We start from the raw sequence: 16,745 nt of genomic DNA, 5'->3' as shown, positions 1-16,745 counted from the left end.
TTATGCCTTGTAAAGGTCAATTCTCACCTTTTTTTGGATTTGGATATCTCAAAGTTAAAAAGGCCCAAATTTTGATCAATTTCCAAGATTTTTGTGCTTTTTGCTAATTTCTTGATTTTGAGTGTATTTTCAGTGTTATTTTACTCCAAAATTGTATATTCTATGATTAGGTATCACCCTTGACCCAATGGTATTAGTTTCTATTCAATCAATCATAGAGGTACATGGATCGCGATCCACGTTCCTCCACCAAACTGGATGAAACTTTCCAGATTTCTTCTCTTGGGTTTGGTTATCCCCATTTTCCACAAAATTTTTAGTTTTGATCAACTTTCAAGCCTTGACCATCCAATTTCCCAATTTTCAAAGATATGGTCTATCGTAGCAAAATATGTTTTTTTTTGTAGTTTTTGCCCAAACTTTTCAACTCAATTTGATGGTAAAAGTTGCTACTTACCTACTCCTAAGGGTTGAAATGAATGTAGGAACAAGAAACAAAAAAACAGTGAAAATTTGAAAGTGAAATGGATGATGGAACAATACTTTCAAAGCATCAAAAAAATGCAAAATGAAATGCCTTTTGTATTTCATTTACAACTCCCTATGTCTCTCAAGAGTAGATCTAGCAAGTCCCCGACTTCTAGCCTCCACCAAGCACTAAACCCCGTGTCTAGATGCTTGAATGCTAAGGTGTAAATGGAACGGATATCAAAATTTAAAGACAAGAAAGCTACGGCTACGACATGTCACTCACCACCTAAGGATCACTATCCCCGGCAATAACGCCAATATTAGTAGGTCGTCGCAATTGGATGTCTACAACATATATGCCTAGAACTAACATAATGTCAATACTCCGAGAAACAACTCGGAGACTCTTTGAGGGTGTCAACCTCAAGAAGTGAACCTATGGAATGGAGCTATCTATAGCACTAGCTAATCTATCACTCTCTACTTAGGCAATCTGCCTATGTCTTATCTCACCACTCTCGATTGTCACTCCATTTCGGCACGCAAACAAAGTTGAAATGCTACGAAACTTTAGGAGGAGGTCTAAGAGGTCTAGGGGCACTATCTACCAGGTTTAGTCACAATATAGCAAGGCACCAAAATCGCAATCCATCATGATCAAGTTCCTAAAAATTGCAACAGAACTATCCAGAAAGGTCGTCCTATAGTCTAGGAACACTTTCCTTATGGTCGAAACATTAAATAAAAACATTTATGCACTCAAAAAAGCAGATTTAGTTTGCACACATGTCATCGCAAACCACAACAAAATTGAGAATGATTATACTCAGCTATCAGAGCATAAGACAAGGAACACAATGCAATTGTTAGAAACAATTTTGGATTACCAGAGCTTGATAAAAAATCGATTATAAGTTGCTTGAGATTAGCCGTTCTTAGTCATACGCTCCAAACTCTCAAAAATTTAGATAATGATATAAAAGTCTTTTTCAAACTTTAAAATTTAAGCTTTATACCTAGGGCTCCTTTTGGCCTATGGTGGGCTTACAAGGCTCAAGATTCAAAATAGAGATTATAGCTTAGATTTTTCATAGATATGGCCCAGTAATTATTCGGCTCAATAATCAAAGTTTCTCTTATTTACAAGGTTTTCTTAGAAAAATAATACGAGTACAATTTCATGCCTTTATGAAGAGATGGCCGACTAGGAGGGTGCCCATTTGGTCCAGCTACTAACATCTATGCACTCTAACAAAGTCAACTAGGGGCCATTGGTGTTTTGCTATAATATTCAACATTGGCCACAACAAAATTCAATCCATCCCCATTGACATCCATCAATTCTTTTCTATGACTCTCTTGGATTGATATAAATTATAGAGTGTCTTCTTGTAATCTATAGGTATGCATAGGCCACAACAATACTCAATCCATCCCCATTAACAAGCCATCAATTATTTTCTATGGCTCTCTTGGATTGATATAAATTTTGTAGAGTGTCTTTCTATAATCTATAAGTATGCGTAGGTTTGCATGCTTATAGATGAAGTGTGTTTACATCCAAAGGAAATCCTTAGTTGACATGCACATGTTGTGCTTTTCTACAGTCTCCTACGTGTCGTGGCAACAACATGCTATGCACCAAGGCTTGCCCAAGGGCTAGCTAGGCCGAAGGAGAGACATCCTGTGATAGTACCTAACAACCCACGATAGCTTAATGCTATCGATTGTGGATTCTATGCCATGGTTTTTATGAAAAGGTTAATTGAGCTTTTGTTGATAGTATTTTCAAGGATTGGGTACGACGACTTAAAGTGCATGCAAGTCACTAATCAATGTTTTTTGCTTTCAAGCACAATGGCTTTGCACAATTATGTATTCATTGAGAGTCTATTGGCTATGATTGTCTAGATGAAATGATGTTTTGTTGAAATATACTTTTATGCCATTGGTTCTTAGGCACTACTAGCCCATTTTTGTCCATGTTTACAACTATGACTAGGTTTATGCTATGCCATTGGTAAGCATCTCAAAGATTATGTCTAGGTTTATTGTTTTGTCTGGGGTTATATTGTGCCATGGATTTAATTCCATGCTATAAACTAATCATGCACTTACCCATGTAATCGATTGATGTATTTGATCACTTAGTGATCATCTATTGAAACCAATCACTATCAGCCCATTAGAAAGTGCTTGTCAAAATGTTGCCTTGTAAGGATCTTCACTATGTCACATCGAGAACTATACTTGAATGGGTACATTCAGGGACAACAATAAAATCTTTCCTAATCACTCACCCACGGCTTCTATTGCACATAATACTTTCACTAACAAATGACTATTACGATCGCATTGAAACTACTTAATTAAATAATAATCGAGCATTAAATAAAGCTATGTCACATAGCATGCCAAGTGCTGAGCAAAGAATCCAAAATTTGTGGACATGAAGAAGAAGAGCACAACAATTACATACCCACAAGCAATTCAAAGAAAAACCCGGGCAAACCAACAAGGAGAAAGAGAGTGACGGTTAAATTTACACAGGTACAATCCGATGGGCTGATGCCAAGACACTGAACACATTGCCCAACAGTGAATCTCAAGGCAAGATAACATTCATCATCCTCATTTGGATCACATAACATGGACTCAACAAGGCAAAGATAAGCATTGGATCAATCAAATATGGTGTCTTGTTGCCCTTTCAATGCATCTAATGTTCTCGTGCAGCCACTGTGGAGTAAGTGGAAACAATGCATGGCAAGTTTTACATGTCTCAACACTCTCATCCACCAAGAGAGTCTTTGTGAAACAACGGTGACAATTTTGCTTTGCAAACTAAACTTGCTTATGACCCCTTTGATGCTTCCGTCGTAACACACCCGTTCACACCATAGGTTGAGCATGCACCATGATTTGGCCATCTACCTCTTGTGGCTTAGGACGGTCATGCCCTAATTGAGTAGCACTTGTGTGCTTGTACTTTTGCTAGACTTCCCTTCTTTGACAAAGAGATCTCTACGGGTTCTCTTCCATCACAAAAACCAGCATACACTGCTCGCACTTGCCCCGTCAAGGATATGATTTGTGACTCATTGTATGATGGGATGCCCTCTTCAATCTTTTATGAGAGATATTTGAACTTGTTGACGTATTGGGTTAAGGCTTGACTTAGTTCCACTCTTGCACGTTGACATGAGGGATAGGATCCTCCTCCAAGGGAGGAGGGTCAAAACCTTCACGATCACACTCCATGATTAGCTCTCAAGCCATGTCAATGATGGGAAAACTATGATGAAGATTAGGAAAGAAGTCTCTCAAAATTAGTGTGCAAATGCTTGCAATAGCTAGACCATATAGGAAATCACAATATGCCAAATGTATACTAACATGATACCATGTTTCAAAGCATGACATTCTCAAGATCTTAAACAAGAGTGGAGCTTGGTCAGCCACTTGAACTGTCAAAGGGTCGTTTGCATACCTACAAATATTTTTTTTGCCACATGAAAAATGTGTAGTCTGCAGCTTGTCATTTCCATACATGCTGTGCTTCTCAATGTTAGCTACGTATGCACCACATATTAAGAAATGCATGATCAACTTTACACGGGTAAACCCAAACACCACACAAGTAAACCCAAACACACGCATAAACCTAGACACAATGAACTGGATTGAAATACAACACACTAGGATATACCAATCTCTTGATTTTGCTTGAAGAACTCAATAGCAATGCCACCATCAATGCCTCTATGCTTGATTCAAAGGTCATGCAACAAATCGAAGGTTGATTGATTGATCCATCCATTTTGGAGCATGTATTTTACATATTTCCATAGTCTCTCTACCAGATTGGTTGTGTCTTCATGTCCGTGTGAAAAGAGTCGTCCATATTTTGGCCACATGTGGCACCATATGCATGTCTTTGTAGCCCAACCATTACTAATGTACCTAACAATATTACGTGGCAAGAGTATTCCATGAGCAATTGAGCATGCCTAGTCTCAAAATCTTCCTTTGTACCACATTGCATTAGATTCTCCATTGATGTATATGCACTATCATGCAATTCCTTCGGAACCTCTAGAGACACGTGACAAAAATGATATAATTTGAACCATATAATAATTTACTCTGCTTCCCACGATCAACTTAACAAGTTAATCGTAAAAGCAAATGCTCTACTCATGGTTTCTTGGCGTGGAACTAGCATACCAAGATACTATACGCAACTTGTTGTACTATCCCTTCTTCACCCACATCCTAACAAAATTGATCACTCTTAGACAACTTTCCCAATGGCTTATAGTGAAGTCATGCACTTGTCAATCACCGATGTTCGAGGGCGAATCTTGTTCATTCTTTGAAAAACTCACCTCAATATGACTTGCAAGGCTAATGCTTTCTTAGCTTGCTCCTATGTCGTGGGTACATAGCACGAACCACAAAGGTAAGACAACTCCATGTTGGTTTAGCAAGACTACTGCGTATGATGGCATCATGAAAACAATAGTTTGAACGGGATTCTATTACACAAGCATTGTTTCTTAAGTAATGCATGCACATGTTGTGCATCCAACCATCTTGGATAATGAGGATGAACAACCAATCCTTCTCATCTAAGGCATTGAGGTTGTAGGGTTGAAGACCAGCCATCACTTCCTAATTGCCCTGTAAAGAAAACAAATTAGTCAAATGAAATTTCAAATATAAGAAAATCCAAGCATCCTAGTAAAAGTTTGCTCACACAGATAGACCCAGGCATCTATAAACCCCGACATCACTGCCACCAAAAAAAACAATAACCATGGATTGAGTGGATATACTTATGGTCAAAGATTACCTCTAACATGAAGCTGAATTATGAAATCATTTGAATTTCTTTTGCTATCATAAAGAATTTATACAACACTCGATCTATCGTGGATGCCACTTTTATATGGAATGGCTCTTAATAGACACTCATCTTGGCGACACATACCAACATTGAACGGATCCTCTATGCATTGTTTCTTCACAACATGATGCATCGACATCCTCCCGTGATCCTAGAACATGACCTTGTGGCCAACATACACCCTTATTCGTATGCTTTCCATGAATCACACAACCATAAAGGGGCAATCACACTTCTTGAAGGTACATAATCTTCCATGAGCATGACTCGCTCTTCGTGCCTTGCCTTGTCGATGACACACAAGTTGAATAAAGGTCTTGGAGGAACATGGTCGCATAATAAATATGGCTTTGTCCTTGATAGCAATGCTAATCGATTGCACTCCCATTTTTGCCTCCATGCAACACTTTTCAAATTTGAAATCACTAAATTCTTTATTGTAGCATTAATCCCCTTGCAATCATGCAAGTGACCAACCACCCATCCCACTCATTTGAATAAATGATGATGTGGTGATGCCATCCATGTGGCATAGCCATTCCTCGTGTAGTTGATCAAAATTACAACATCGGCATCCTTTGGCAGGTCAAAATTGCCACGTTGATGCTCTGAAGTCCCACGATTCAGTGCTTGGGTTTATGTTTTGCATAAACCTTGACCCTTGGCCCTCCGCCACGTGGACAATCGCGATACTATCCCAATTTGTGTCCCACTTTCGCGCCATAGATGCCATTCAAATGGCTTCTTGAATGCCATATGTCGGATAGTCCTAAGGTGGGACTCAAGAGACTGGGAGGGAACATGCATTGATGCAGGCTAAGGCAATGCTCACGTGCGACATAGTTATCAGTTGCTTTTTGCAATAATTGTGCCTCATGCATGGTCACATACACACCAATTACTTGTCTTAGACAAAAACTCCCTTTCGGGTGCTCTCGTTGTCGTTAATTGAGATTATAGGTTTACTTTCGACAAGCTCGACACTTAGGTCCTTATTACACACATCCACCCGAACATGTGTGAGATTGAGTTGGTAGAAAGAGATTGGCTGATTAGTATGTCCGCAACTTTAGAATCTCATCCGGCGTAGACCACTCGGTCATCTCTGCCCTGCTGTGGACATCGTAAAAGAACAGGGTGCAAATAGAATCTGTAGGGTTTGAACCTCCGCGTGTTGTGAGAAAGCCAGACTGAGAAACAAATGGATATGCCAATTCGCTGCCGAGCTAGTCAAAAGTAAACCTATGATCTCAAATACTGCAGTGTGTGACAATGAGAGTGTCCACAAGGGGGTTTTGGGCCCTGTCCGGTGCCCTTGTCTGACATATATGCAACGATGGCATAGTTGTATCAGTAACCTCGTGTGACCACATCCTAAATTTCGTTTGCATATGCGCAAACGACTGGCGGCGGTGTCATTGTTGGAATTTAAAAGGACGGACGGGAGAGGGAGGGAGAGAGCCGAACATGAAGAGAGAAGCGTCTGCTGCAATGTCATGGATGCAGGTGGAGGTGGAGCTGAGGAAGCAAGCAGAGCTGGCCATTCCCATGATCCTCATCAACCTTCGTCAGTTTGCTGTGCCCACCGTTTCCCTTGTTTGTTGGCCATATCGGCTCGCTCGCTCTCTCCAGTGCCTCCATCACTAATGTCACTGGTCTCAGTCTATTACCCTTTCTTCTCCAGCTTCCTCGTAACTCTGTGTGTGTGTGTGTGTGTGTGTGTGTTAGAGAGAGAGAGAGAGAGAGAGAGAGAGAGAGAGAGAGAGAGAGAGAGAGAGAGACGTTTTGAGAAGGCTAATGGCGCTAATGGCTTGAAAACGCTAGAGGAAAGAAAACTAAGAAGAAAACTTCACTAAGGCAGGCAATGGTTAAGTTTCGGGGTGCTTGCCCCCGTGTAGGTGCAGGTGACCGGCACAGCTGGTCACGATGGATTTTGGGGGCGTTGCACTTTGCTCAAGCTTATGATCTGCTGCTCCCCCCTTGAGGGCACGAGCGTGAGAGTTTCCGAGTTTGAGATCCCAAGCGCTGGGTTCAATACGTGTGAGCACCGTGTTGACTATTCTTTTGGGCAACGGGCAGTAGCCCGCTAGGTGTGATTGCAGACTGGCTGGGGCGTGCATGCCACGATGGCAAGCACCCCGAAAATTAACCAACGCCCACTTATGCACTAGAGATGTTCTGAAAGGATTTTTAATTTTTTGAGATTGGGGAGACCTAATGCGTTATATGACATTCAATTAAGAAAGAAGCCTACTCATGAGCTCGGCTAGATGAGTTTAGAAGCACTGACTCATAACAATCAGATATTATTTCAGGAAGACCCATGAAGGTGGAAAGTCAAAAACCTTTCTGTGTCCACATACGAAGGTGGTCTACTTCACATTGGTACATTTGTGTTTCTCTTCTCCTTTATTTTCCCTTTAGCATTTTCTTCTCTTTAAAGTGTCCTTAGGAAGTGAATATTTTTCTTTTGAAGCCATTATGAATAATTAGAAGGCAGGTGCAACAAGAGTATCTTGGATACTGAGGACTGTTAAGAATTTTTGTAATAACTAGTGTTATAGCTTTTGCTGAGGAGTGTTAAGATGTTTGTAATATCTTGTGTTATAGCTTTTGCTTAGTTCTTTCCGTTCTGGTCAGTCAGATGTTTGGACAGAATTGTGTTGTGGGCAACAATTTCGAGGCTCTGCAATCTTTAAATCTATAGATATTTCTTCTCAGAAAGAAGAAATGCTGAGACTGTAGATGCAAGCTGCAAGGCTGACCTAAGGGTTCAATACACTTGAATTCCACTTTGCAGCGTCATCTGGCAGTAGTTTATGGTATTCTGATAGTGTGTCATGTTAAGTTTATCTGCTCTTCTTTGTTGGCTCTTGACAAGTTGAAAGTTTGCCAAGGGACCATGAAGCACAAATTTGTTGTTATGAAGACAATGCACTCATTTGCGTATTGCACTGGATGCAGACGGGATTGGCGTCTGCATTGGATACATTGTGTGGTCAAGCGTATGGAGCACAACAATACAGCGTAGTTGGTCTGTATTTGCAGAGAGGATTGATTGTCCTATATGCTTGTAGTATACCTTTGGCTATTTTTTGGGCAAACATGAAGCACATTCTACTGGCTCTTGGTCAAGATGCAGCCATTTCAAGACAAGCAGGAGAATATACACTTTGGCTGATACCCACTTTGTTTACATATGCCGCTAACACTTCCTCTTATCAAATTTATGCAAGCTCAAAGCCTTGTCATTCCTGTTGTGATTTGTTGTACATGCACAATGTGCTGCCATGTACCATTATGCTATGCCCTGACCTTTACGATGGGACTGGAGAGCCGGGGGACAGCTCTGGCAACAAGTATTTCAACCTTCATAAATATGGTACTGCTTGGTTTATACGTGTCGTTGACAACTTCTTGTGAGCAAACAAGATTCCCATTTTCTTTGAAGGCATTCTGTGACCTTAAGGATTTCCTCAAGCTTGCAGTACCATCTGCTGTAATGATGTGGTGCGGAACTTCATTACAGAAGCATATTTTCAAGTTTGGATTGGAAATAAGTTCAATACAATATGCTTCATTTTAGACGAAGTATAGAATTAATTGCAATGTCTCTTGGTTTTGCACCAGCTTGGAATGGTGGTCGTATGAAGCTCTTGTAATTCTCTCTGGCTGGTTACCAAACCCGGAGCTTGAGACCTCAGTCATTTCAGTATGGTATGGTGTAGTACGTGATTAACCAAGTAAATCTGTTTTAGATTTTGTTCTCTGAATTAGCTTTCTTGTTTTGCAGCTATAATTGTGCTGCATTTGCTTTTATGGTTCCATCTGGACTAGGTGCAATGGCAAGGTCAGTGGGTTGTTTGAAATGGTGCTGGAATCTGTTAATGAGGGAGATTTTCCACGTTACTGAATGTCGATGCCTTCAGTACACGGGTAGCAAATGAGCTTGGGGCGGGGCGAGCAGATGCAGCACAGTTGGCAGTTTATGTTTCTGCAGGGGTTGCGGCTTGTGAAGCCATTTTGGTGTCTGTTGCTTTCATATCTTTGCGCACTGTACTGGGAAAGTTGTATAGCAAGGATGAGGAGGTGATAGCGTACATTGCCCACGTGATGCCAATCCTTGCCGTCTCTTGCATGCTGGACAGCATTCAAGGACTTCTTTCAGGCTAATATCACATTCATTGTTGTCATTGTCCTTTTTATTGTTCTAAGTTGTGAAATTCCTGATGGTCGCAGTACTATTTTGTAGGCATTGCTAGAGGTTGTGGGTGGCAGAAAGTGGGTGCGTATATCAATTTAGCTTCATACTATGGGGTGGGCTTGCCAGTTGCTTTTGTGTTAGCCTTTGTCTTCCACATCAAGGCTGAGGTATGCACGATACGATCACTTTTGTTAGTGGCCATCTGCTTCCTGTTCTTCTGTCATCTTGTTTTGTTCTGGTATCTTGCTATAGGGCCTTTGGTTGGGGATAAGCAGGTGCTGTAGTGCAGTTGATTGCGCTAATAGGCATCACATGGGCTTCGGATTGGACAAAAGAGGCAAGACTTTGTTGCAAGTCTGTTTTATTGTTTTTGTGCAGAGTTGTGAGCGATGAGCATTTCCCCTGCTTTTGCATGATTGGATGATCTGGGAATGCCCTTGAAAGTGAGCGTGCTTATTCACTCTTATGCCTGTGTATGCAGGCTACAAAGGCTGCAGGCCTAATAATTTTGCTAGAGGATCCAGAGGAACCACTATTAAAGTAGTTGGATAAGAAGTGAATCAACACCCAGGCAATGATGATATGTTTGCATTGCGCATTTTGGCAAGTGCGCACACAAGTACGCGTGCATCATGTAGTTACATTGCTTCAAGAGGCAGTTCTGTCAATAGAAAGGCTGAGCAGGTAGAAAGGGTGAGGATTGCCAAATTCATTGTGAAGTAGATATGGCATGGGCAAATCTCCAGGAAATGGCATATATCAAAGGAGACCAGGTGAGAAGAGTCTTTGAGTCTCTTTTTTCTTTTGTAGGGTTATGATTCATCACTATCTAGATTGATGTAATGGTCTCTCTCTCTCTCTCTCTCTCTCTCTCTCTCTCTCTCTCTCACACACACACACACACACACACACACACACACACGTCTGCGCGCGTAGCCACATTAGTATTAACTAGTGTGTGACCCTGCGTTGCTACGACCAAGAAAAGCATGGCCATTGGGTCACACACACATATTTTTTTTTTCCGAGAAAGAGATCCTTCCATTAGTTAATAAAGCTGCCCATAGCATAGTAACAGGGAACGGGCAGAATGGACCCTAAATGTTCCGAAACAGCGTTCCAGATGGGTCCGGCTCCCGAAACGGAGTTGGGAACAGAACGCTGTTATGGAACAGTGTGTAACCTGAGGGGTGACCCGGAATGGGGGGGAACGGGGCGGAACGGGAATCCGGAATGGTCAAACCAAAAAGTCAACTTTTTTTGACTAGCCATTTGGGGGCATGTTTGGGGCTATTTGGGGAGAGGTTTGGGGCTATTTGGAGGGCTGATTTGGGGCTGTTTGGGGGCTATTTGGAAGGCTGATTTGGGGCTGTTTGGAGGCTTGTCTCACCTCCTCAAGCTACTCTCCTTGCTAAAGCTTTAAGCTTGGACATGGAGCTCTAGCTTCTACCTGTTCTTTTTTGGCGGAAAGCACAACACCCTCAAAGAACAAATGTGGCTTCTACCTCTCTTTCTCAACTTCCATCCCTCCCTCTCGTGTCTCAAGCTCCATTTCTCTCTCTCTCTCTCTCTCTCTCTCTCTCTCTCTCTCTCTCTCTCTCTCTCAAGAGTCAAACTCCATCCTTGTCTCAATCTCCGTCATCGTAAAACATGTCTAAATATGGCTTTGATTAGGAGGGTCAAATTCAAAAGCTTAGCTTATAGTTTTTCACTAACATATGAGCCTATAATACATATAATATATATAGTTGCTTTGGTCTACCGTTTTGGCCCCATTCCCGTTCCGGCACCCCTCCTCCCTCCCGTTCCCGTTTCCTGTTGTCGTTCCGGGTAACTATGGCCCATAGGGCTACAACCACCGCTGCCAGAGAGGGCTACAACAATAGCAAGGGGAGACTCTCCCAATGAAAAAACAGAATATTTACAATGGGCTAAATCAATAAATTAGAGTAGGAAAAAGCCACATAGGTGGACGGTAGTGCCATCTAGGTGTCCCCAGGACCATGGTGAAAAAAGGCCTTGGGGCCATAGTCGTAGGAGAGCCTCTTTGCGCTCCCGCATGCGGTCGGAGCTTCCCTGGAGTCTCTTGAACTGGCCCTTGAGAGTGCAAATCAGCTCCAACCAAAAATCCCGAATAGTCTTTGCCCGGGGGACAGGATGAGCCTCGAAGATACGAAAGCAGCGGGCCCGCCAAATGAACTAAAGTGTCAGGCCGTAGATGAGCTACCAACACACCTCTCTCTCAATGCACAACTTATGGGGGGTAAGCTTTGTGGCTAGTTAGAGTGTAGGTGTAGGTCAACCCCCTGGATCACTATTGTCCTGCTGGTGAAAGCAAACTCAAATTCGAGCGTAGGGCCCGTGAGTGTGGACCAAGCTGTAGCACCCCAAGTGTACTGCCGAGCTGTGGAGAGAGTCGGCATCAGCCGAAGAACCCGAAGCCAAAAACCTGCTGTGCCTTGGGGCAGTCTTACATATAGGACTCTCCAAAGGGTGACCGAAAAGCCACTCTGCACTAGCCATCTCCCAATTGCTGTAGCTTTGAGTGACTCACCTCGGCTGTCTGGAGTCCCACAACCGCGCCCAAAAGCGTGACAAGAACTCAGTTGTGAGACCCTCCTCCTGCCAATGAAGAGCTGCAGCAGAACGAGCCTCTCTCCGTGTTGCCAGTATTTGACGTCCCAATCAAACAATGTACTGAAAGAAAGGGATCCCAAGGTGGTCGGTTGAAGAGAAGGGGTCTCTCCAAAACCACTCTCCAGGGTTCCACTGCACTCGTGCCAGATGGCAGCTCTCCCAAGCCCAAAGCCTCCAGTGGCTTGACTCAAGACCTGCTGGTCAGGATGTCACGTGACACATCCAACCCTATGTGTCCGTGGACAAGCTACAGCATGGCCAGGGTTCAGTTCAGTCAAGTCAGTCTAGAATAGGAAGTGATCTGGCACTTTTGTGAGTCTGTTCGCAGACCGTGCATGTCCAGACACTTAGACTAGATGCATATCCCCCTGTTGCACACAACATTACCATCAGAATCCATCAGGGGAATTTTTCAGTGCATTAAACCTATTTTCCCTATTTTTGACATTTTTCACTTATTATTTTTAAGTGACTTTTGTTGGGAACTAGGTAGGGCAATTTTGCTAAGTTTGTATATAAGCAAACCTAGCGCCAGCACTTTCAGGCAGAAGAGGTAGCAGGAGCATTCGCTCAACAGGCAACTTCTCAGCAGAACCCCCAGATACCCTAGTGTTTTTGCATCCTAGCAGAAGGCTAGCGTTTTTGGGCCAGATTAGCCAGTGTTTTTGCTTTGACAACAGCGTTGCGACAGCAAGAAGCAGCAGACTCCTCGGGAGATTTCCACCGCAAGGACAAAGATCAGCCCTAGCGTTTTTGCAGATCTTCGCGACAGAATCCCCACAAGCATTAGCGTTTTCAATTTTCAGCAGTTAGCACCCGCTGTAGAACCCCCGAACCTCGTAGATCTCACCTTCCGGCAACAGATTCTTGCCGCACGGTCAGATCCCGCAAAGTTCGTAGTTTCGGCCCGGAAAACGCAGATTTCAGCATCTGCGTTTTCAGTGTGTCGTCGTCGCATCGTCACCATTGACATCCTCACTGACATAGAGTTAGAATTCAGTAGATAAAGATTTGTAGATTTCAGCCCTTAGCAGTTTCAGATTTCAGCCCGTCTCGTCGTCGTCCTCATCGTCGGTAAGTCCAAGCATTGTAGAGATTTGTGCAATCATAAGTAGATCGCTCTCGCCATATAGGGTGGGGCCTTCGGAGGAGGGTTTTGACAACATTCTAGTGTTGTATTCTTCTCTCTCTCTCTCTCTCTCTCTCAGTCTCATGCACCTTCACACATAGTGTCTATTCACTTTGTTTGTGATCACTTGCACTCTCTCATTAAAGAACGGAAGGCTCTCCCTTCCCTAAGAAAAAGGAACCTTGAGCACAGTTCGGAGCACTCATCTTGAGCAAAGTTCAACATTCACTTCCGCTGCACCTTACATTGGTATCAGAGCTTTGACAGTGTTCTGTATCACTCAAGGAAAGAACCACAAGAACCACATAATTTTTTTTTGCTTGTTGCGGTCGCACGTAACCCAAGTCCTCTTGGACGTGTCGATTCCTAATCGTGTTTTTGAAGAGTGACAGGAAACCCAAGAAAGAAGGGCTTGTCGAGCCTCCCCTTGTGCCTCTTTTCACTCATTGAGAGCGGACCGTGCACTTAGCGGCCGGCCAATCGATGTAGGTGGGAAAAAGCAACCTTTGTGTGAGCGCAAGGCCGCCAAGGGGTGCGTCCGTAGAAAAGAGAAGAACTCGGGTGAAGAGAAGATCCTTCTCTAACATAGATTACAAGCGAAAGAAGAAACTCAAGACGTGCAAGAATCTCAAGAACCCCAAGAACCAAGACCCCAAGTTCCTCGGGAACCTAAGAACCTAAGACCACAAGAACCCAAAACAAGAACCCACGACTTCAGTGGATGGTCATCACTTGAAGCGGAATGGATACTTCGCTTGGAGGTGATGAGCATGAGAGAGGCGAAGAAGAATTTTCCCCACCAGGAGGTTTGTTTTTTTGACCCGTCCCCTTCCCCATCTACGACAAGGATTGCACTAACTCCTATGGAGGAGTTGAAGCAGTGGTTTATGGAAAGGAAGTTAGAACGCAAAGAAAGAAAAGCAACAAGAGAAGCAGAAAGAAAGGCCTACGAAGAAAGGAGGGCAGCCATAGATCGTGAAGCACGACACAGTCGTAGAAAGAGCACAAGACGAATTGAACATCAAGCATCGGCATTTCCATTGTGATTTGCCACAGTTGATTGATTTAGATCAGAAAGTTAAGCTTCGATCTCATTGTTTGCATGTGTTTGATGAACGGTTTGGCACTTTGTCACTTTGTCATCTGCATTGCGTATGTTCATGTTTTTGTGTTGGAAGTGGTTTCAGGAATTTCCATTTCCGGAGATTCTTGACGAACGTAGACGCACGACCATAGACAAAGTTGAAGCATTGAAGGAGCTACAGATGACTTTGTGTCGCTTTCGGTGCGGCCCAAAGAAGCAAGCGTTGCAGACCTTTATGAAGTTAAGTATCGCACGACCTACACGTCAGAGTGGGCCGACGAAGAGTCCTTTCTAGGATTTCGGATGTTGTATGCGATCTCCCTCGACGCGATGCAGTTCGCTACCAGTACCTCACTTTGAAAAGGAGGGGATGTCACGTGACACATCCAACCCTATGTGTCCGTGCACAAGCTACAACATGACCAGGGTTCAATTCAGTCAAGTCAGTCTAGAATAGGAAGTGATCTGGCACTTTTGTGATTCTGTTCGCAGACTGTGCATGCCCAGACACTTAGACTAGATGCATATCCTCCGGTTGCACACAACATGATCATCAGCATTACCGTCAGAATCCATCGGGGACATTAAACCTATTTTTCTTATTTTTGACATTTTTCACTTATTATTTTTAAGTGACTTTTGTTGGAAACTAGGCAATTTTGCTAAGTTTGTATATAAGCAAACCTAGCGCTAGCACTTTCAGGCAGAAGAGGCAGCAGGAGCAGGAGCATTCGCTCAACAGACAACTTCTCAGCAGAACCCCTAGATACCCTAGCGTTTTTGCATCCTAGCAGAAGGCTAGCGTTTTTGGGCCAGATCTGTAACCGGCCTGTTCAATCCAAAAAGGGCGGTAGACTTTACTTCAAACTTTGATTTAGCTTTCACCCATTATTAGTCGTCTATTTTACCTGTACTTTCAAGACACAACAAAGGGGAGAGGGATACAGGCTGCTAGATTGCACCTGTATGAGTAGACGGACACCAGATTGGCCCCTAACTTAGGCTCCCCTTTCGGTATTTCTTTATTGTTCAAAAGAGGGAATAAACGCTGTGGTTCCCTACAAGTTGCCCCGCACAAACTCGGCTGAATTTCCACTGTTCCAGCCCGATTTCGGCAGCATAATTGTACTAGAACCCTTCACAGTCAATATTCCCACGCATTGAATGACTTTCCCGACGCATACGGGCACTTTGCAAAACCTGGCGAGAATCTGCAGCACGCTGGATTCTCTGTTTTCAGCCCTGAAAATGCGCCAGATCACTTGTACAGCGGTCCCCTTGCGTCCCCGAACCTCCTGGGGGTATTAGGGTCCGTTTAGAGCCAAAACCCTAAACCTGCAAAAATACACAGCAGGCTGTAATTTACTGTTTCGGGCTCCGTTTCGCGTGCCGGTCGCATCCGTAGCAAGTCCTCGAGCCCCCGCACGTGTAGGGCTACTTGCCCTTTGAATCGGACGAGATTTCTGGCGTGAAACCTCTCCGAATTCACCTGTACCTGCGGGGGGATTAGCCGCTAGCTAATCCAGTACCTGTGCAAGAGGCTCTTGCCTCGGCAATCGCGCATGAACCCACACAACTGTACATTGGTCAAATGAAGAGCCCACTAGAGGGGCATAACATACTGCCAAAGGGGAGAGAGAGGGAAGTGTGTAGCGTGCAAGGCATCACTCCTGGCACCGCACTGTACATAAGAGGGAAAGCAAGCACTCCATAGCTCTTAACCTGTGACAAATCTGAAAATGAGGCTCTCCCCCTCCTAAATTCAGCGCCACTTCTTGTTGCATGAGGCAAGTGCACCAGAAGGTGCCACTTGGCACATTTATAAGCATTTTCCCGTTTCGGGGTTGCCGCCTAAAAATCTCCCAACCGGTTGCCCAGTTGACTTCACGGGAGAGTAAGAAAATGTTCCCCTTGTCATTCCGGAGGTAATGATGTCAACACATTTTCAGGTCCCAAAATAGCAGTTTCCTAAATTTTAGGAGATGCTGCCATTGTATCTTTCTAGGTCATCCGACCCTCTTTGTACACTGCGGCCACATCCAGAACTGAAATGTAGCCTCTGTAGCAAAGGATTCCACTTTGGCTAGTCAATGACCCCACTTGGCTAACCATAGTCCTTGTCCAACCTTAGTGCTCTCTTGCCCTCAGGCCTAGACTCCCTCTGGACAGTTTCACACTAGCTATGCAATGCAGGGCAGTTAGATTTCCCGAGGGGTGTTTCCAAAAAGTGAAAGTAAATAGATAATAAGAAAGAAATCAACAAAAAGTATAGATAGTAGTCACACGCTGGTGACATACCCCCCTCTTGAAA

The 16,745-nt window shown here is 43.6% G+C and overlaps 1 protein-coding gene across 1 annotated transcript; it reads left to right on the top strand.

Annotated features, from left to right (window-relative positions):
• Positions 1–6,753: 6,753 nt before the first annotated feature.
• On the top strand, positions 6,754–11,017 carry LOC147435285 (protein DETOXIFICATION 16-like). Its single transcript, XM_086488361.1, has 9 exons — positions 6,754–7,035; positions 8,345–8,762; positions 8,869–8,890; positions 9,011–9,097; positions 9,174–9,230; positions 9,310–9,548; positions 9,633–9,751; positions 9,837–9,921; positions 10,066–11,017. Exons 1-9 carry the CDS (start codon positions 6,772–6,774, stop codon positions 10,134–10,136), a joined length of 1,362 nt encoding a protein of 453 aa, XP_086344487.1. The 5' UTR covers positions 6,754–6,771; the 3' UTR covers positions 10,137–11,017.
• The last annotated feature ends 5,728 nt before the right edge of the window (positions 11,018–16,745 follow it).

This window comes from Adiantum capillus-veneris, chromosome 18, assembly GCF_014529385.1.
Source record: "Adiantum capillus-veneris isolate H3 chromosome 18, ASM1452938v2, whole genome shotgun sequence".
Taxonomy (NCBI): Eukaryota; Viridiplantae; Streptophyta; class Polypodiopsida; order Polypodiales; family Pteridaceae; genus Adiantum; species Adiantum capillus-veneris.
Note: the sequence above shows the minus strand (reverse complement) of the source record. Positions and strands in the feature narration are given on the sequence as shown.